Source organism: Clavelina lepadiformis, chromosome 8 (genome assembly GCF_947623445.1).
Source record: "Clavelina lepadiformis chromosome 8, kaClaLepa1.1, whole genome shotgun sequence".
Lineage (NCBI taxonomy): Eukaryota > Metazoa > Chordata > Ascidiacea > Aplousobranchia > Clavelinidae > Clavelina > Clavelina lepadiformis.
Window position 1 is genome coordinate 15,018,892 of NC_135247.1, and position 21,001 is coordinate 15,039,892.

General features: G+C 35.4%; 3 protein-coding genes across 5 annotated transcripts; 1 reads left to right on the plus strand and 2 right to left on the minus strand.

Moving 5' to 3' along the window:
- Window positions 1-243: 243 nt before the first annotated feature.
- Window positions 244-6,540, minus strand: LOC143469683 (carbonic anhydrase 6-like). Of its 2 annotated transcripts, none has more exons than XM_076967462.1 (11): window positions 6,219-6,540; window positions 5,203-5,351; window positions 3,705-3,866; window positions 2,516-2,678; window positions 2,141-2,188; window positions 1,843-2,004; window positions 1,605-1,738; window positions 1,440-1,502; window positions 1,171-1,283; window positions 833-983; window positions 244-707 (listed from the first exon to the last, which is right to left on the minus strand). In XM_076967462.1, the coding sequence occupies exons 1-11, from the start codon at window positions 6,280-6,282 to the stop codon at window positions 615-617; spliced, it is 1,302 nt and encodes a 433-aa protein (XP_076823577.1). In that variant the 5' UTR covers window positions 6,283-6,540; the 3' UTR covers window positions 244-614. The 2 variants fall into 2 exon arrangements, with proteins under 2 accessions (XP_076823577.1, XP_076823579.1); XM_076967464.1 differs by lacking the exon at window positions 6,219-6,540 and adding an exon at window positions 5,477-5,615.
- Window positions 6,541-7,799: 1,259 nt separating this feature from the next.
- Window positions 7,800-13,636, plus strand: LOC143469144 (uncharacterized). The gene is made up of 10 exons (XM_076966723.1): window positions 7,800-8,154; window positions 8,318-8,496; window positions 9,814-9,893; window positions 10,894-11,041; window positions 11,175-11,410; window positions 11,603-11,775; window positions 12,401-12,616; window positions 12,743-12,830; window positions 13,013-13,120; window positions 13,195-13,636. The coding sequence occupies exons 1-10, from the start codon at window positions 7,912-7,914 to the stop codon at window positions 13,500-13,502; spliced, it is 1,779 nt and encodes a 592-aa protein (XP_076822838.1). The 5' UTR covers window positions 7,800-7,911; the 3' UTR covers window positions 13,503-13,636.
- Window positions 13,637-16,381: 2,745 nt separating this feature from the next.
- On the minus strand, window positions 16,382-20,595 carry LOC143468976 (uncharacterized). 2 transcript variants are annotated; one of them, XM_076966478.1, is made up of 11 exons: window positions 20,468-20,595; window positions 20,253-20,355; window positions 19,982-20,082; window positions 19,750-19,866; window positions 19,259-19,396; window positions 19,091-19,179; window positions 18,466-18,610; window positions 17,657-17,790; window positions 17,369-17,406; window positions 17,218-17,279; window positions 16,382-17,097 (listed from the first exon to the last, which is right to left on the minus strand). In XM_076966478.1, exons 1-11 carry the CDS (start codon window positions 20,547-20,549, stop codon window positions 16,631-16,633), a joined length of 1,476 nt encoding a protein of 491 aa, XP_076822593.1. In that variant the 5' UTR covers window positions 20,550-20,595; the 3' UTR covers window positions 16,382-16,630. The 2 variants fall into 2 exon arrangements, with proteins under 2 accessions (XP_076822593.1, XP_076822592.1); XM_076966477.1 differs by having other exon boundaries at window positions 16,385-17,097; window positions 17,657-17,796.
- Between the last annotated feature and the right edge of the window lie 406 nt (window positions 20,596-21,001).

Consider the following 21,001-nt stretch of genomic DNA (forward strand, 5'->3'; position numbering starts at 1 on the left):
AGCTCCAGCTCCAGCTCCAGCTTATATTTTGCCAACTGGCTTTATCAAGCCATGAAGCGAACAAGAAAAAAGAAAAATTTATTGAAGGCGACAAAAATGGTGGTTACGAGAAGCTGTTTTTGGCAATTATGAAGTAAACTTAGGTCAATTTCTTGTGGACTCAAGAATGTAATCAGCAATGATTCATTTGTGTGTGCATGAATAAATAAAGTGCTTCGTAAAAGTAAAAGTTCAAGGCAAAGGTTGTGTTGTTTTAGTTTTATTGAAAAAGAAAGATCCATTAAAACATTGCACTGGAACTTCGCATGCACAGTATTGGCACAGTAATTGTATAGAGGCATGCAAGCTTTCAGTCCAAAATGAATGTAGAACGTACACGTATAAAAGTAATACAGCATGGATTGCGACAATAAATTATTGTAAACATAATTTTAAAAAGAATTAGTCAAACAACTTTGATACGTGGCGTTCAATACCGAACACTTGTCTTAGCACCGTTATCTTTATTAATACCTTGCACAAGAAAAAATAAAACGCACAAAATAATTGTAAAATTTCATGTATTAGAGCCTTTTATCATTACAATACATTGTCGAATGTGATTTGTCAAACTGTCAACAGTTTCGAGAATTATGCTGAACTGGTCTGAAGTTATTTTCCATCAGAAGACTTCCGTCTTCCATGTGTGTATGCCTCAAAACGGACAACTAAAAACAATGACGTTACAGAATTAAATACTTTTAAACAATGTTGGCAAATGTTTTTACAAACATCTACATGTTGTGAGTGGCGGCATTTTTATGAAAATCGAGTGCAATTTATAGTTAATTACCTGCTGTGTAGAAACCACCAAGGGCGTTTTGAACACCGTCCAAATTACGTCTTCAGTACATGGGGGGTATGGCAATGAGCCCTTGTATTGCACGAAATCATTTAGCACCAGGTTAGCAGGTATACCATCTTCTGCGCTATCTCTTAACAATCTGTGTGTGAAAACGTATTTAATATTTGTACCTTGTCAAGGTTTTATTTTTTTATTCTAAGCTATGCAAGCAAAGCAAGTTGATTCTTTGAAAAGAAAAAGTAAGTAAAAAAGAAATACATATTTCTACTGAGCTTTAAGGTGCATTTGTTGATTTGCTACTTTCTCAAAAATCTAGCATCACTTACTCTTTCAAAAACCTTTGTGGCGCTGGCATAGACTTCCGTAATCCAGTTTCCTGCACGAAGTTGACAGTTTCCAATAATTCATTCCAGTATTGATTTCTTACACCATCTCTATTCTAAAAACAAGTCAATAACATTTTATTTCACGTATTACGAATTACAAAAAAGCTGATTACGCATATTAAATGTTTCTTTAAGGTTTCAAACTTTTCTTAAGGATGTTGTCATTGTTGCATTCATATAGGTCTACATATATCAAAAAGCAAACTCACTTTAATGAAAAATGCAAATGCATGTCTTTGTCCTAGTTCGTGATGTTCATGAAATACTTGTAACTGTAAAGTAATGAAAAAAGTTTAGTACCTGAAAATGCTACCAAAGAGCACTGTTACCATAACTATACGACTTGCAAATCACAACAATCTCAGCGTGCTTACTTCGCCCCAGTAGTGGGTGTCGTCAACAGTGTGATCGGAACCACGTTTCAAAATCATGTGATCTATGTAGTATCTCTTTCCACTTCTGCGGAAGGTTGTCCACATCGACCGCTTTGGCTGGACATCGATTTTTACTGCATGACAAAAAATACAATTATGTTTTTCCAAAAATTTCAGTTGCGATAAATCCTACTCAACAACAGTTTCGCTTAATTCGTAAGGCCAATATTATTCTTACTGAATCTTCCAGTGTTTTGCACTATCCACTCATGATGTGACGTTCCTAAAAATCCTCTAATTTTTGGCAGGGATGAGCCATCACATGCATCCTTCAAGTCGATGGGAGATTGTCTTGTTCCGCCGCAAGTTTTGTAAAGATCGACCCAATTTGAAGGAGGAACTTTGTTAAAACAAAATTAATCGAACATTAATTCTCATGTTAACTGACAAAATCAGCCGCCGATATTTTAGCGAAATGTATATTCAGCTGATTTGTGTGTATGATATCAAAAGTCCTTAACGGAAAAACCACTTACTTGCGTGAAGGTGGTTTTCGAATCCCCATAAGAACTCATTCGGTATAACTGCAAAAGATTTCAATGTTAGCCGACAGTTATATGAGGAAAGTCTTAAGTAATGTAAACGAAGTTAATATTAACCAATGACTCAACTGTAAACGTGAGATGTGTGACCAAAGATTACACTTACTTTATAGATTACTCTTAGAAACCGACAATTGATAACGAAACTTTACTGAAAATTTACAAAATAATCGTATTTCTGTTTTGTGTTTTGACCAAAATGTTTGACGAAAACAAGTTAACTTGAGTACACAATTTACTTAAAATCAGACAAAGATCACAGAAAAAGACTAAAGCTGAGTCATCAGTGGCTTTTCGATTGACTTTTACCTCGTTCGCAAACATAAAACTTGCGGCTGGAACATGAAACGTCAATCCATTTTCCAATGTTGTAATCGTAGAAGTCGTTGTCTACCATCAATAACTGGACGCAGTGTTCCCCGTAACCGTAGTTGTTTGGTTCCAGCCTTGCCCAGTTGTTGTAAAACCACTCCTAAAAATTAAAAAACAAACGTTACGATCGTATTTAAATCCATGCTGAGTAATATCACAGCTTGTAAGGCAAAACAAAGACAAAACTCTATGCTAAAGTATACGTTGAAACGTCGCGCAACTGCGTCGTAATTAAGTTTTTTATTAACCAATGCTGATGGAATGTTATTTATGGAAAAAGTAATAAACATATCTTTGTAAGAGAGTTTTAAGCACGATCTGCATCAAATATCCGCTTAATTAAAATTTTTCCATTAACTTTATATCCTGAGGAGCCTTGTATGGAAAAATAATATTAAGTGTCAGCCAAAGAAAGAACAATTTATGGAAGCGTATACGATCCCAAAAATTAAAACTTTTGAAAATCATGAGAATCAACTCAAATTAATAACACATTTGTTTTTCGCATTGGTTTTACATATAGGCTCGTGCAGACGTGTGCATGCCCCAATATTACACATGATAGGGCAGAATATTTATAGTTAGAACTGCGCAAATATCAACGACGTAAAACGTGTTTGGATGATTGAATGGCAAAAGGGATATGAAATCATTTCGCAGCGTATGACGTCAACATTTTGCGTCAAAACGCACCTTTAGTTTAAAAAGTGGAAAGGTTTTTTCGTTTAAGGAAAATTATACCTTTGGGCTATGACCAAGAAAAATGCAAAACCTGATTTGGACTTAATATCGCGATTTTTTATTTTTATTCAATGTTTTTATTTCTACCAAATAATTCTTGCGCACCGCTTGAATTATCACTGATGTGAACAAGAAATGTGCGCATGTAAACAAGTAGTTATGATAAATCACACTTCATAGCATTTATAGATAGAAGTATTGACGTATCTATGTTAATCAACGTCACGAATAAACCTTTCTTTTTCTAATCAAATAAAAATAAATGAAAATGAATGAAGCCGACAACAAGAGTTCAGTGATGATAGAAAGTAATGTTTATATCAGAGTTATAACAGATATATAAGTTGTAAGAAAATATAGGAGTTGAATGAAGATAAGAAATTACTTCGTCATCATCTTTGTTAGGCCATTTCCATTTCCCTTCTTCAGCTGCGTCAGTAGCCCCCACAAAGTAGCCAGGGTCATACATGTTTTCACTCCACTGGTTAGGTTTGTAATTTTCGGGGTTAGCGATCATTTCGTTTATACAGGTTTGGTCTTCCGCGCTCTGTGATATACAAAAAGGTCAGTAAAATTTTGCAAATAAAATAGCAACACTATTTTTAAAATCTTGCTATAATGTCGATTTTGTTGTATGTCGGCCTGCGATTGCAGTGCATGAGCAAAGCAACGTGTCGTGAGCAGCAAGTACTATTTTAATGTATTCAGCAAGTGTCAATGTATTCCCAGAAATCCCACGCAGGGCAACAGCACATAATCACAACAGGCTTTTAAAGACTTATGGCAACATTCCAGTTCTAGACGAAACATTTCACAAACGTCATAGTATTAAATACTTGATTATTATTTGTACATACTTGTTTAACAACTACCGAAAGCAGGTTTTTTGTGTTGCTAAAAATAAAGTTACAACCGATTTCGCTTCTAAGTAGCTTAAAATTACGCAAGTCAAACTATCTTCGAAACACAACCGCCACCACTCAAATTAAGAACCGGATTCGTATTAAGTTTAATTAGTGTACAAAAATTACAGCCTCTATAGCGTAGTTTGATTTATGCAGTCTTAGCAAGTAAAACTAACATTTACAAAGAATGACTAATCGACATGAAGATTTTGTCACCACCGTGCCAATTACAACGACGATTACGACTGAACCTGATTGATTGTACTTTAAGTCCAACGACAGCAATAGGTACTTATCCACGAGTCAGTGTACCGTCGTATTACATCTTTATATAATTACTTCCTTGCTAGTACCAAACATAACCTTTGATATGCACCAATTTACGACAAATTCCTTGACAGCATTGAGACATAGGTGTCAGGCTTAAGTTGACTGGGGATTACATTTACTATTTCTGCTTTAATGTTAGGGGAATTCTACGTGACAATTAAATAAAATACGAGCCATTTTATCAGCTTATGAAATGTACAAGGTGATTTATACGTCACTGCATGCTAATTATATAAAATATTCAGACGACTTAATCATTTCTGCAAAAGTGTTAAAACCACCAAGCCCGACGAATTACACCAGTTGTCACGCAAGTGGCGAACCCACGCTTATTTTAACTACAAAACATACCAAACTCTTAACGTCATTGCCCGCCTAAAATAAATTTTCTTTGAAGTTAGAAAGAAATTTAAAGCGATTTTTCCATTTTATGACTTCCTTTTATGCAGACCGCACTGAAACGTTTACGTTTGATAACGCATGCAGTAAGCCCGCCACTAGAAATCGACGTAAGCTAGCAGACACGTTTTAAGTTGGATTCTAATTTTTGACGTGTTTAATGGTGTGATCTATACTTAGTCAAGTAGCCAATCTAATGTAAAGAAATTATCACACAAGAAAAGATATCTTATCATATTTTCCACTTACTAGTATGGAAGCGAGATGTGCTGTTTTTTCGCTTTTCCACTTCTGGCCCCATTCCATGCAGCTTATCAGCGCCTCATCGTACGTCTTTTTCTCATTGAACAAACGAATTTCGCGGTTTCCAACAATAGCGTGATTCTTTCCCGAACAATCTGAAAGAAAAATTCCAAGGAATATGAGTTTGGTAGGTGTCAAGCTAAACGCCATTGAAAATCCGTTGACACTGAAACGAGACTAAGCTTCATCCTAAACTTTCATCGGAGAATGAACAACTTACAGTGAATCACAATCGCCCAATCAAATTTTGAGTACATTGGTAGGTTTCACATTCAACGTAGCTCAGAAAGTTTTTTTCCCAAAGCTATAATTTATATAATATTCGATCACATATAATTTACCATACACGTGTACAATCACAGTACAACGTTATCGACGGAGTCGTTTGCAAAATTTAGTCGAAGGCTATTTCATTAGCTTCACACTCGTTATTAAGGAGTGATAATGTTGAAGCTTTCGTTTTTGCCGGAGGTGTTATCGCAAAATGCAGCTTAAGCGTTTTTGATGAATTGTTTACAAAAACAGAAAACCTGCCAACGTCATATTTATCACCATCCAGGAAGATAGGAAAATACTAAACGATTTTATCAAATGCAACGTAAATTATTGAAAAGAGAACGTGACTTAAAATAAAAAATGTTTAGCCTTGAGCCAAAAAATTGCCGACAAGAATTTTTTAACCCGGCTAAATAGTCAGAACTGGAGATAAAAATCAAACATTTTTCCTAAAAAAAATCACTTTGCTCGCATGCTGTCACCAAGAAATTATATAAAAGCTGATTTTTTATCAAGAAAAATAAGTTTTGGTTCAAGACAAAAAGAAAGTTATAGTTGAAGGCACTGTTCTGCAAATACATTTTTTACAGCATTTAGATCGCCGTTTTTTCTTCAAGCAAAAGCTTTCAATTATTCAATTACGAAATTAAAGAATAAAAATTACAAGAATGTTTTTCGTTGCTTACCTTTACTCGAAGATCTGTGAGCAATTGAAAGAAGACTAACAACTATGAGAATTCGAAAGTACATTTTTTGAGATCTTGACACTTGTTAATCACTTCAAACCGACTATATCTAGGTTTCTGCAACTTCGCAAACTGCTTTAACAACTCTGGGCTAGTCACGTTAAATAGCCAAGCAGGGAAAGCAAAATTTGAAAAAGGCGATCACATCTAAATATAACGACTCTCTGCGCGCTGAGATGAACAGCACACTAGGGCCTAATTAATGTTATACGTCACGTCACACACCCGCAATCTGTCTATTGCTGTTGATTAAATCGGTTTTAAAACATACCGGCAAGAATTCCTTAACACGAATAACGTTTGATGTAGAAAGATAAACAATTGAAAAATAAGGTAATTCGTGTCATATGTCTCACTGACTACGTGGAAATACGTTCATCGCCGAATAATTAAGCCACAGGCGATATGTGCTTGATGATGACACAAGTTCTATGCAACTTTTAAGGTGATAGCTTTTCTCTTCTCAAGAAAAGGTGGCACGCTAAAAGCAGCTCAATTACGGTGCAGCCTTTTTTAAATCACTGTGAGACGCCGACGACCTCGCCTTAAAAATCACAACCCGAATTAGGCCTAACACCAAATATTAAGACCAAATAAATTTATTGACGCAATAACTCCAGGCAACGCCAATATTTCATTGTAGGGCGAAGAACATGCATTATCGGAACATTACTGCATAACACACCATACCTGCCGGCAATGTTGCCATCAAAACATCACGACTTATCAGGAATAAAACGATCTTAATATAAACAAAGGAAACTAGATTAGCGTTGTCATTTTAAACGCACGCGGCCTACACAATGTGCAAATGCTACTGCAGTCTTAGCCGATATGCAATAATGCCATGTAAATCGAAGACGTCAAGTTACTGTCACTAACGATGACAATAGCACTGTAATGTTTAAAATGAAAAGATAGCGCTTTTGAATACAATATACTGTTTATCGTTGTGCACAAGCAGCATGCTGCTGTTTCAACTGAATAAGTAAATAATTCATATTAAGCGTGTTGCGAGATAGTTATCCGGCCCGACCAATTATATGCAGCGCATCTGTTTTTCATTGTCCTTCCGCTACAGTCACGATTCTAGCCGAGAAGCGTTTCAAAATGTAGTTGAAAGTGAAAGGGAACAACTGTTAAACAAAGACAAGACTGAAACGTTATGTTAGTGATGAATCTAGCCGGTATAATATAAACAGATGAAGTATATTTGGTTGAGCGACGTCGGTTCATTAAACGTTTCAGTTGATCTAGAATAATCTAAACACGAAAAATTAATTTCAAGAAAATTAACAAGTTAAAGTAAAAAAATATTGTTAAGTAAAGCTTAATTTATTTAAAATAAACAAGTTCTGGTGAAAAGAGCGTTTATTCAACAATCAAATTCCGAGAAGAAGCAACCACAAAACTGTTTTTGTCTCTTCAGTGCAGTCGCGTATGCAATTGGTGACTTAAATAGATTTTTAACATAAATATAAAATATTTGACAGACCGATTTACCCATCGTTACAAAAGTGCCCCATAATGAGAGATACATTAATCACGCATAAAGTTAAAATAATTATTTAACCTATAAATCACCCTTAAAGTGCAACAATTTACAGACACATTTATACTTGTATCATTTGCGATGGGACATAACGTTTCAAAGTCCACCACGCTTTCACAAAGACACTTCAAAAAGGCTGATTGTTTACGAGATGTTGCTGGAAAGAATCATCATGGTCAACGTCGTCAGCGGAATGCACTTGAGCAGGAATACAATGCTTGGCTCCGATCATTGAGTTGGAATTTCGAGGAAAATCCCGGACACACAACAAACAAAGTCTGGACCAGGAAAAAAGCTCCCTGGCACACTTCCCTAAGAAAAAAGGTACAAACAACAAACGCTTTTCACTTCGACAGTGACGCTATCTAGTTTTTATATGAAATATTTACAATGTCGCATCTACAACATGTTGAGGTGAGTGAAAATGAACTTTTGCTGAGCGTTTTAGCTACCAACGTTCAAAGCTAACCTACCCGATGTTTTCAAGGTGACTTCCCTATTGAACTCAAAAAACCATCGGAATGACGCAATTGTCTGGCCCCAAGCAGAAACTTGCAATTTTGGAAAAACTAAAACTACACGTTCGGCAAAAATTCGTCTCTCGTTTATGGGAAAACCAAGTAAATTTGATCACGTGTATCGCACAGCACGTCACGACAAAGGGAGGTAAGTCCAATACCTTTTTCTTGGATGGCTAATTTCGGTGTTCTCTTTCTTTAAAACCTGCACAGGAAAACCAGCGAATGTTTGCCATTTATCGTTTTATACTTTTGTCGAAACACGTCTTCCTTCCTCCCGGAAAAGGATGGGTACTTCCTCATTACGTCAATCTAAACTGTGTATCTTGAACGCTTAATAATATGGCATTTTCATTTTCACAACAGATCTGAACCGGAATGCTGTTTGCTAGAAAAGTCATTGTTATTCATTATTATCATTCAAATGGAATAACAACTTTCAACAGGTCACGGCCGGCGGCTTGCTTTGCAATTTTTTAATTTTTTAAAATTTGTTTAAACAAAAATGACCAATATATCGAGAATTGGGAATTGCAAAGACGGTTTATTGGAACGTACATACATTGTAAATTTTTACAAGTCATAAGTCGTACTGTAAGTATCATGTAACATGTAACGATATCAAGTAACATGTAACATGTTAGGCCATACCGGTATCAGTTATAACTTATATAGTTGCTGCAGTTGCCACATTAAAAAATCGCCGCGTGCCGCGTGTAAATTTAGCATTTAACTACGCTAAAAGCCAACTAAAATAAGTAAACGCTTCAAAAATAGTTGGGGAAATTTATTCTGGTATAGTGGGAATTTTGTATCTTTATGACAAAACAAAACAAGTTTCGAGATATAACGGATTAAAAGGGCAAAGCGGAACAGGACTACTTGATCATAATTATGACTTAAAATGTGAGTTTCGAACTAAATTAAACTCATTAGCGCAACCAAAATTGAACTAAATGGATTTTAGACCCTACGTTGATTTTTAGCATGCAAACACTACGTACATGCTGCTTGTATACCTGCCATATTTGTTCTATGCGCTGGTCTGCCCCTTACTACGTCACTCAACAAAGATCACGTATTGAGTGACGTAACAAAACCTGCTTTCTCTCAAGACAACAAAAAATTACCATATTGCATTGCTGCCTGAGATACTTTTCTTATAGGTCATTGTCATAAACACCCTGTTTAGCGGTGTCATGAGCACAAATTATATGATTATGCTGAGTTTAGCAAGCTCTAGCCGATTTTTTATTCCAGTCAACCAATGCATGATCAAGTGATAAGAAGTATTTTCGTTCCTTTTGCCTATATCTGTGTTACTATTATCATCAACACATGATGTGTTGGAGATTTATTTTTTTCTTGTCATGGTATAGTGTTTTTCATTTTAACCTTGGTGTACTTATCTTAATGATAATAATGGTAAACTTATCACATTTATAGTTGTGGTCTTTTTTTGCAGAAACTGGCAAAAGAGTCCACAAATTTTCAGCAAGCCATCCACAAAAAAACAATCTGCTAGTGAAAGAAATGGCAGTTCAGGTGCAGAACATTCTTATTTATGTAATTCCAACAATACACATTAATTGTGTCCAAAACAATTGGTTTATGTGCAATAAGATAACAAGCTTTCGTAAGTAAAATGATGGTTGCACCATCAACATGTAAGCTATTTATATTCTACAAAGTCATCTGCATACAAATACAGAGATTTGGTAATGTTTACTTCAAAATAAATGCTTCTTGCATATTTGCATATGCATGCATAAGATTACTGATTTTAGCTATATCCTATAACGACGTTGCAAGGCTTAATCAAAAATAATTTCCGTAAGAAAGCAACGGATTAAAATGTAAAAGATATTCGTTAAATGTAACTTCTTCATTAGTCCACTTTGTAAGGAAACAAAAATAGCTTCTTATGTTCATAACACAGCAACCGACGCTTCAAGAAAAGCTTTTGTTTACGCACGTTTTATTTCGTCTTGCGCATAACCATGGTTGCCATCGGTCTCAACTCAAAAATAAGGACGACTATGAAACGAAAGACGAATACCATCTTAAACAGTGCACAACAGGAGAAAGCAAACAATGTTCCCAAAAAAAACGAGACACTATCTGCATGTTCTTAATTTTGGTATCTCTTTGGTACAAAATACAAAATGATATACTAAATGTGTCAAAGTGCCCAAAATACGTACCTCTGCCCTAAAAATAAGGACATTTCTTAGAAAAAAAGGACAAACATATTTTCTAACACACGGACCTTTAAAATAAGGACGGTATGGCAACCCTGGGTACGTATAACACTGACAAAGACAAGTCTTCAATAAACATTAGGTCATTGATCTTTCGAAAGTTACAGTTATTTTCGTAAATTGTTTTATTAAAGATTCATCACTTTCATTAACAAAGTTGCACAGCGCCATTTAAACCGGTTTAATTTGTTTGCTTAAACTTGAATTGTTTAATTGCTCCAGTTTATCCAGCCGAAGAAACGAGAGTAGGCAAAACGTTTTGTAACTACGACTTACATATGCAGTGGAGGGAGACGTGAAGCATTGCTGGGAAATTCCATTGGATTACAACGCGATTCAAGGCACCTCCGGGCTATGGGGTCCTCGGGTACTACCCTGTCATGTCCCAGGAGAAGAACCATTTTTTCCCGCAAAAAAGTCTAAAGTTTCCAGGTAAGCCTACATAGGTCGCACCATAATAGGAAAGAACTCGGAAATGATTCGCCAAAATTTCGCACTTCACTTTGTGCAGTTGGAATACAGTGTTCATTGTTACTGTTTATCACTTTTTTTTTGCGATACACAGACGCGTTCCGGACTCAGACCGAAAGTTATCCTGTCTCCGATCAAACGAAAATGACCAGGACAACTTCTACAAGTTGACATCTTTTCAGGATGCAGGGTCAGATGAGGATTATTTACGTCATACTCCGGAATTTTCCTGCACCCGAACTATCTCTCACAATGACCAAGGACATTCAGGGTTTAGCAGTAAAAATCAATCGACTGGGCCGTTGCTGGAACCAAATCAAGACTTTCCGGGTAGGCCGACATGAGCATTTGCAAATAAATTGACCACTGTATTTTAATAAATTCATCTGGCATCATTTTTCACTTAAGCCGATATGCAACGTTTCCAATACGGTAAGCAAAATAATGCTTTGCCAACGATTAAAGTAAAACAACATTGCATTTGGTGAATACGAGTCAACATTTTATGATGGTTTTTGGCAGATTCTGTAACAAGAGTTCTTCCAAAAGTTTCTGTCGAAGACGAAGACATACAAGAGTTTTCTATAGATCCATTTGCACCAGTACAAGAGTATGATCATCTTCTGTACGACTTACCAGCAGACTACAGCAAGCATACGCAAAACAAAGACTTTCAGCATCATAATCCAAATGAAGTAAATCTGCTGTGCAAGTTCTGGCTTCAAGACACACATAGGGCGTCGGAAGCGATGACAGCGTTTCAGAAATTACAATTGTTATGACAATTGTAACGTAGAAGTCATGTAATAACTTACCGTTTTCATAACACACATATACCGTAAGCTACGAAACGGTATATATAGTATGAAAAAGTATTGTGGGACTTTACCAACGATTAAACGGCAAAGCAAAACGTAAATGTTTTTTAGATCATTGGCAAAATTGCAATTGGCAAATTTCTGCCCTGCTGTCCATTGCTTTTGGCGCCTTTCGAAACAGATGCTTAATATAGTAGTTTTTTACTTTCAGTCATGGGTGAGGTGGCTACATAGAGGTAGTATACATCTAAAGATATAATAATATAACCAAGGTGTTTATTTAAACGTTATTGTTTTAGTTAGTTTAGTTGAATGTTTTTTTTTACAACATTCAAGATATATGTAGAAAGCTATTCTTTGTTGAAAAATAAAAACTAACCCATTATAACGATAATCGTACTCTAGCCTAACCCTTTATGAACTAATTTTAATTTACTATTTCTCCTTACCTACTTTCTTTAACTCTTTCATAAGATATAACTGATATTTCCTACATGTACAGGTATCCTACATGCAAATAGATTTTGGCCCAGGAAGCGAAAATTTTCTATTTGCTCGCAACACAAACATTGATTTGTACAAGGATGAACAAGAAACAGCAAAAGACCACACCATGACTACATCGAAAGTTCAAAGGTTAAATTCAGGCAGAGAACGAAGTTTTTCTTCGAACGGTATCTGTTCAGCGAGTTCGCTTTTGTGGATGACGGACAATGCCGTAAGAATGATAACGCTTTGTACATCTCCATTATGCACTGGAATATCGTTTGCTGCTATCTAAATATATCGTCTGATATAAAATGTACAAATACTGTAAAAAAACTTTACGTTTATTTTTTCGTAGATGATTTCGTCTCTCGAAAAAGTAAAAAAAAGAAATTATCGTGATTATTCGCCGCCCGTCACAAACCGAGATGCGGTTAAACGAGAAAGTATTCGAAAATTTTGTTTTGAAAACTTGGCGCAGCATCAGCATTTTAACTCATTTTAAGCTATTCCTTGTGAATATATTGTACGTTTGTTTTGCCAATTGCAGTATTTTAAACTACATATAGCAGGTTTGCTTCACACTGAGAAACAATTTTTCTTAAACTTGTATTTTAAACCTTTGCAGGAGAAAAAAGAAAATTGAACTCCAGAAAAAAGAAAACTCGTTCTTTGCAACATGAACGTACACAAAAGGGTTACACTACCGACACATCAACTACAGATAGCAATCTAGGTAAGATAAGTTTTTTGGTTTTCGGTCCAGAATTCATTACTATGTTTTTAATTTGGCCACTTCTATGTTATTAGTAGAAACACGGGATGAAAAACTACAACGTTATAACGATAAAGTCTTTCATCGAAATGAGGTTCCTTCTTCGTCCAACGTACCTTGCGAAAGCCTCCAAAAATTTCAAAACATGGATTCCTATCTTGAACAAAAGATCAACGACATGGTAAAAACTTTAATTGATGATAAGTTGGGACCTCATCAACAGCTGGGACGGGGAGGAAGAGAAGTCTTGAAACAAGATCCTACCAACCAAATCCAAGATATTATCGAAAACCATTTAGCTTCTGCTTTAACAAACATTATGGTACCAAGAAAGAATTTGTAACAGATATTTCCATTCGTCCTGGGTATAAAAAGTTGAGTTATATCAGGCGAAAAACATTTATAAGTTAAAATTGATAACAAAAAGAAACAAAAAACAGTAGCCTGTAAGGCCTAGTCAATTACAAAATTGCTTAGTAAGTGTGCTAAATTTAGAACAAAAATTGTTTGGTCATATAAAAGTTTTTTCTGGTGTTCTTTTTAGCGACTGAAATACATATTCATATTCCCAACATAGTAATGTGATTTTTGGAAAGGCTTAACAACCTTGACCTTGGCGTCGGAGTATGGTATTGATGAATAGTGCTATTTATGCAAGATTTTGGATTTACAGGTTATTATTATTGGACAGATGATTTTCTGATAATTTGTGATTTGATTTTATGGATCTAAATATATAGAAGTAGAACTATCAACACAAGTTTTAACGGTTTGCGCCAGGAGATAAAAGAGTGTTCACGGTTGACGGTCCAACCGCCTTTGAAAGAGTTGACATATTAGGTTTAAGTTTTACAACAGTGTGTGCAGTAAGACCAACAATATCTTAAGCTAATTATAGCCTTTAGAGAAGATGCTTATAACTTTTTTCCTTATTGATCGAAATTGTTCAGGCGTTTTAAACATATTGCGTTAAGAATGTCATGTTTGTATGGAAAGATAACTGTTTCGTGGTTTTATGTAAACCGTAGAATCATCTTTCTGATCTCGCCACGTCAGTAACACAGACAGGCAAAGCGCGGATACCAAATTAACCACAGCCACGGGCACAAATAATGCTGCTAATATGCGTGGTTTGTGTATAAATGGTAAACGCAGCAATCTTGAGTTATTATACTCTCTTCTGGAAAAGGTTCTAGTGTAAAACATAGCGATGGAAGTGTAAATGCAAACAAGTTCCTCAGATATGTGAAAGTAATGATTACTTGTGCTTTGGCTATCGTGTTTTTACGTCATGAATATGCATCACCACAGGCTGAACAAGCAACTATGCAGCCCGGTGGCACTGCGCGTCTTCTTTGTGAAGCTGCTTAATTGCTGTGCGTAGCAAACACTCAGATATGTGGGCGGCAAAGAATTTGCAAGTTGACCATAGCAACTGCACCCGCTCATACCGCCCACATAATTCAGGTTTAACTACATCAAGCTCTTTATTCTCTTGACTTGGGTATCGCTTGATTTCTGTTTTTTTTTTCTCTGAGAAGCCATGATGAAAATGCCGGGATTGGGTCCACGACGATGAAGTCATGGAAAAGCGAAACAGAGCTTCATAGCAATACAGCGAAGGTATTTCAGAGAGGCTGTAACACAGCAACACAGCAACAGAACAGCAGGTAGGAGTAAATTAACTCAGAGAAATATGGAAGTGATGAAATAAAAAATCCTCATGTAGTGTTTTTACGCCCAAAGATCGAATACTGTAAAACTCTCCTCGTACATGAATAAATTAAATCTAGCAAATTTTGTTCAGCGTTTCTTCTTGTTTACGATGTAAGGTATTCCTTGGCATCCTATCCGCAGTTGACATTTCAGTTAAGGATAATTATTCGAAAAACTTTACTTTGTTCGGAGGCTACAATCAGGGCACCTTGTCTTATTATAGTTTTGTCAGGTTATAGTTTATAGCTTTTTTGAGAGTTAATGATATTAATTTAAAATGTTTATGCTGTCAACGCAGATTTAGGCAGTTTTTTCATTTTAGCAGTTGCCTTCCACCTTTTACTTGTTTTTAGCTCTGTGGATTAGAGGTTATATCCGAAGCAAATAAAGAATCCAGTGTCAACCGCATTAAATTTGCAAACTTAGCCCTTTCGAACTAATCTAACTTGCTAGTGGCATCTAACGTTGGTATAATTTCTGTTTCTGACTCAATTTGACCACACCTTAATCATATCAACTTTTGGACCATAATAAAACGTATTCATATAAATTCGAAAGTTTTTTTTATGTAATGAGCTATTTGCCGGTTCTTGCGATAAACTTAGACGTTACTGATTATCTCCGAGATGGTGGTACTGTATGTACGAAGCTATCAAAGGGCGCTAATAGTGTTATGGTATATGCAATTGTGCATTTTAATTCTTGCAATTAAATTGGTGTTCGTTTGAACACTTCATTCATATAACATTTCTTTTACACTCAAAAGCATTATGCAAGTGAGGGTCATAGCATACAACAGGTTCTTACCAGATAAAGCTTGATTCCAAATTTCCTTGTCTCGTGATATGACCAAAGAAGCTTGCTTGTCGTCTCATAATATTGTTCTGGAGAGTTTTCTGTTGACCGGTTTAAGCCAGAACTTTTTTCATTTGTTTGTTCACACATATCCTCATTTTGCGAATAAACCACATTTCAACTGCGTTTACTCGTAACTATTTTCTTTTTCTTTATAATGTCCATGTTTTGCATCGATATTGCAATATATAGAAAGAATGCAGCAACACTCGTTTCCGGATTGAAAATTGTAAGTTATTATTTTGAAGTGTATGTGTATGTTTTACAAGGTTAATCTTGCATGGAGAATTTTTTTTTTGATCATTTTTTCCCATCTGTAATAAACTTCACTAATAGATCTCTAAGGTATTTAAAGGGCTACACTTAGATACTACTTGTACTGTTTATAACCATTAAGGATCATTTTATTATCTTGCTATTTTTATAAAATGCAATGTATTCTTTTTCGTATTATTGAATGCCAATATAGTGCAGCCAAAATGTTAGTAAACATAATTTCAGCAAACATTTCGTTTCGGGCTTGAAAAATTCCCAATACTGAAGAAATTAACGCATGTAGAGTTTATGAAGCTCATGTGTTAATCAGAAATAAGTTTTGGCTTCATAATTGCAATTGGGTGGTGAAGGTTTGCGCGTGAGGATGAGATAACGTAAATCTAGAGAACGTTAAAGGTCGAAAAAACAAAAGTTGGGATGGGGAATCGATGTTGGGTATGCTGGGGTTACGCCGATGGATTTCCATTGTATCCTGGATGAATAGTCGGTGCCGGTAATCACTGCTGGTGAATATCATTTTTATTTTTCAGTAAATGGTTAACAGATATCGCAGGAATACAAAGAGATGTTTTTAATTAGGAAATATCCTGGAGAGTTTCAAGCGCTTGTTATTTAAGCGTTTCTTTATACATTATTGTTAATCCTATGTGTTGGGTGGCACAAAACCCTGCTTGGCCCACTTCCGTATGTTTCTGCAGTAGTATTTGTTTTACTAAGATAAAGCCCAGGTGTTGCTTGGTTAAACTGGCAACTTGGCCCACTTTCATCTGTGTCTGTAATGCGACTTTGTTTATCGAGATAATTCCCATTTGCAGGGGTAAATAATATGCTTGTGTCAGTTGATTCAGAGTCGAAATACGTTACTTTCCTGACATAATGCGTTTGCAATTGTTCACTGGTGTTATTTTGCATGACGTCGTTGTCTGATGTAGTGAATTCAGATCCTGATTCTTCAACGGTCGAAGATTGCGATAGAACTTGATTGCGGTTTAACATGAAGTATTCCGAGTTCAGAAACGAAAGAAACTCAACGCGATGCTGAGGTGCGGAAATTCTGCCATCTTCGTTTATCGTGTGATCTATTTCTGTAACTGTAGATGTAGAAAAATGTTGCCAAAAACAACTTGTAACGCTAGAAATTTAACATTACAAAACATTACTCAGGGCCTAATTCTAAAATTGTACAAACCAAACTTTACATATAGGTGCACCTGGTAAATGAACAGGGACGTCAGCTGCCTTTTCAACTTCGTCTGGACGTTCTATGTTGGACCTAAAAATACAGGTTACAGATTAAGCGATTTTAAAGCAAGTTTTAAGACTAAACGTTTACGTCCAGCAAAGAAAAACGTTTAATCTCACGGGCCGAAACGATCCTGCTCTTCGCTGTCCCACTCCATCTGCACGAGATATACAATTGGGTTAGCGCAAATGGGGAAAGCCTGTTACTACATTGTTTGAAGTTAAATTAAGGTTGGAGTTAAATATGTATTAAGTTCTCTTAAAATAATAATATCTACTCAATTAAAATCTTGTTGAAAGGTTCAGGTGACCTTCTGACACTCTAATAACACTCACTCTAACAACGACACTCTAATCACGTTTAACACTCTATAATTGTTATTATATGTAAATCTACACTGTACTTACAACTGAAATTTTGATTGACGGGTTCAATGGTTTGTATTTTAGGCAAGTGAACATGACAGCTGTAATGAGCAAGATAATAAGCAGAGAGCAAACCGTCCCAATGATAACAAGATTCTGGATTTGGTCGGTTTCATCTGGAACTTACCCACAATTGTTTCGTGAGTATGGGGCATACAATAGATTGATTACTTTACTGTTTATCTACTCATATAAGCGAAACTTCTTGTCCGATATTAAAGAGGCAACGTTTTAATATCAGGATAATTTTCTTTGAAAACTTGCAAAACAAGTATGACAGCATTTGTATTGTGTATAAATATTGCAAATAAATTAGGTAAAGCTGATTCCGAACTAAATAAACTCAGCCCGAAGTTGTTTAACCGTTTCTTGGTTAATTATATTTGCAGGTGAAATTGGTTACGATTCTCTGGAATTTTAGTTACCTTTTGAAAACATGAAGAAGGTGTTACCTGTTACCTGGTTATTTATTCAGTTACTTATTCGCAGTTTAAGTAGGTTACCTGTAAATTCACTTACCATATACCTTTTGTAAAAGTCATGATTTGAAATAAATTCATAAAAATTAGTGTAAATTGGAATAAATTTAAAACAGGGATAAAAGTCATATAAACCAACCAAGTGCGAAAAAAAGCCCTTTTCAACCTAACTGAATAAGTAACCAGGGAACCGGTAACACCAATACTTTTTGTATATAGCATGAATGACTCAATACTTAACCAGTAGGAAAACGGTAACCAACTTCCCCGCTGTAAAAATAAACTATTATCTAAAAGTTTCCTGAAGCATACCATTCTTTGTTTTGACGCGAAGATATCCAATATTGCTTTTAGGATGAAATATGTTATCTTCGATTCTATAAAACCCGAAAACGCAGTACTCAATATCAGGGAGTAAGTCTTTGATATGGAAGTTGGCCGTGTCACTACGAGCTTCCTGCACAGAAAATGAAAAAAAAAATTGTAAATTACGTTCAGTTAGCACTTTCCCTAAGCAACCGGTGTTTGATTAAGTCTACTTTTTAATCTGTAGTTTATTACACCTTTTGATTTGTTTTCGTATGTAAACAACCTTTTCAAAACGTTATGTTATCGATCGCCATGTGAACTGGTTACCGTTACATAGTTACTTATACAAGTACTTCTTCGCACTTTAAGTGAGTTACTTGTTAAATCCTTTGTTAATCGTCATCGTCTACTTTTGATTTAATATAAACTCAAATAAATTTAAACAAATTTAAACAAGTAGGAAACAAGTTAAGGAAGTTTGGGGAACAAGTAACCCAGTTCATGTCGGTGTATGCTATTACCACTTTAGCCAACTTAATCATCGACATACGTATATCTAAAGCTCGTTTGCATTGACAATAATTGCCATGGTTGCAAGTTACCGTATATAAAAATAACAATTTCACACCGTGTTAGCGATGAGCTTAGTTTGATATGTTGCAACTGTTGGTATATTTTCAGGAGGTGATCTTGAATCGCAGGTTTCCTGCGAGTAACCTGAAATATAAAAAACATAACTGTTTAAATACAGTAGATCATACTTTGATCATACTGTAAGTGAGCTTCGTTTACTCACCTTTCAAATTCGCTACGGAGATTTTGAAGATAAATTTGTCAAAGTAACCTCGCACCTTCTCGCTAGGTACTCCGAGACTAATATTCATTGAATGAGCTTCGACGTTCATAGTGGATATTTTGGGTTGGCTAGATTCGTCTATATTGTTTAATAGAATTTGAATTTTTGTACCAAACTGTTGTTTTTAATGCACCACATGCAGGTTCGTTCAAATAGTGTAGTGAAAAACTAACATGTTGACGACATTGTCCCAACAATATGTCAGAAATATATTTCTTATATGTTAGTTTTGTGGTTAATTGTTGTAATGTGTCGGTTTTCGCAATCACTATCAATAAGATATATCTGCATTCGTGTAATACTTGCAATAGGTTGGTATTCAATAAAACCACTTTTAGTATTCCCAATTTGTATTACATCACAAAAACTTAATTTCTATAAAAAATCTCCGTTTACGCTGACACAATTTGACCGGTGTTCGGACAACTTACTCTCCAACTTCACACAGAAGAAGCTCGTGTCTGTGTAATTTGTGCAGTGGCAAGACGTACACTTATTGTTGCAAGAACCCATCCCACTTGAATACAATGCACGCACTTTAAATTTTCCTTCAACAACAGAACAGCAACTTGTAAATATCTTACGTTAAAACTGTATTTTCATTGAAATTAGCCCTTGTGTAATGAAGGGACGTTTCTTGAAAACAAAAAGGTTTCGACTCACCGCAGAAATCTGGTGGTATGTTCAACAAACACGTGACTGAGACCCCGTCCTGCTCAAGTTTAAAGCACTCATTCTCATAACATCTATCTTTATGGTCAGAACTAAACATCAACATTATTTACCAAAATTTACTTGTTCAGGCATAGTTACTGAGGACTCTCATTTTCGATTAATTGTAAAATAGTTACAAAATAAAGTTTGGTAACCATACATCCATTTTAATACGAATCATATACTTGTGGATTATATAGTAGACCGGTTTAGAGTTTACCATTTTTGTATCTGATATTCTGATTGCTCATATTTCCCCAGGTCACTCTTCCAATGTAGTGTAGTTTGAAGATCCTTCACTTCCCAGTAAAGTTCGTACAGACCTGATTATGTTCAAGATAGCTTTTTGGCTTTGAAATTTTATTGATACATTATGGTAACTATAATGTTATTTTATAGATTACAAAACATAAATATTGCATCAATTGAGCTTACCTTTTTGAGAAATTGTTAACCCTGGAAAACAAGTTGTGATGAAATATACGCCTAAAAAAACATACTTAGCTGGCCTTTTCATTCTTCTGTCTAATCATTCACAATAAATATAACCATTATATTCTATATTCTATAAGCGACATCGTCATTACTGTGCTTAATTTTACTACTTCATATAATTACAACTATTATTAAAACAGATACATTTTTGTATTAGTTTTGTGCCATTTTCTACAGCTTCCTCACAACCGAAAGTAGTCTATACAAGAAAACATAATCGGAGAATTTGAAGCAAAATGATTTATGCTCTTTTGAGGATGACTCTGCTGTAATTGTGTAAGGACCCGATATATACTATACCAAGTATTACTACGTTAATCATTATCGTTCTGAACGTCAACAGGATCGGCAAACATTCACAGCCGAATTGCCTCTTTTACTAATTGTGGATGGAAAAATTAAATAAAAGCAACCAATGCTTTATGTCAGCAGTATAAGTGTTTTGTACGTTTTGCACCAGTTGAAGTACATTTT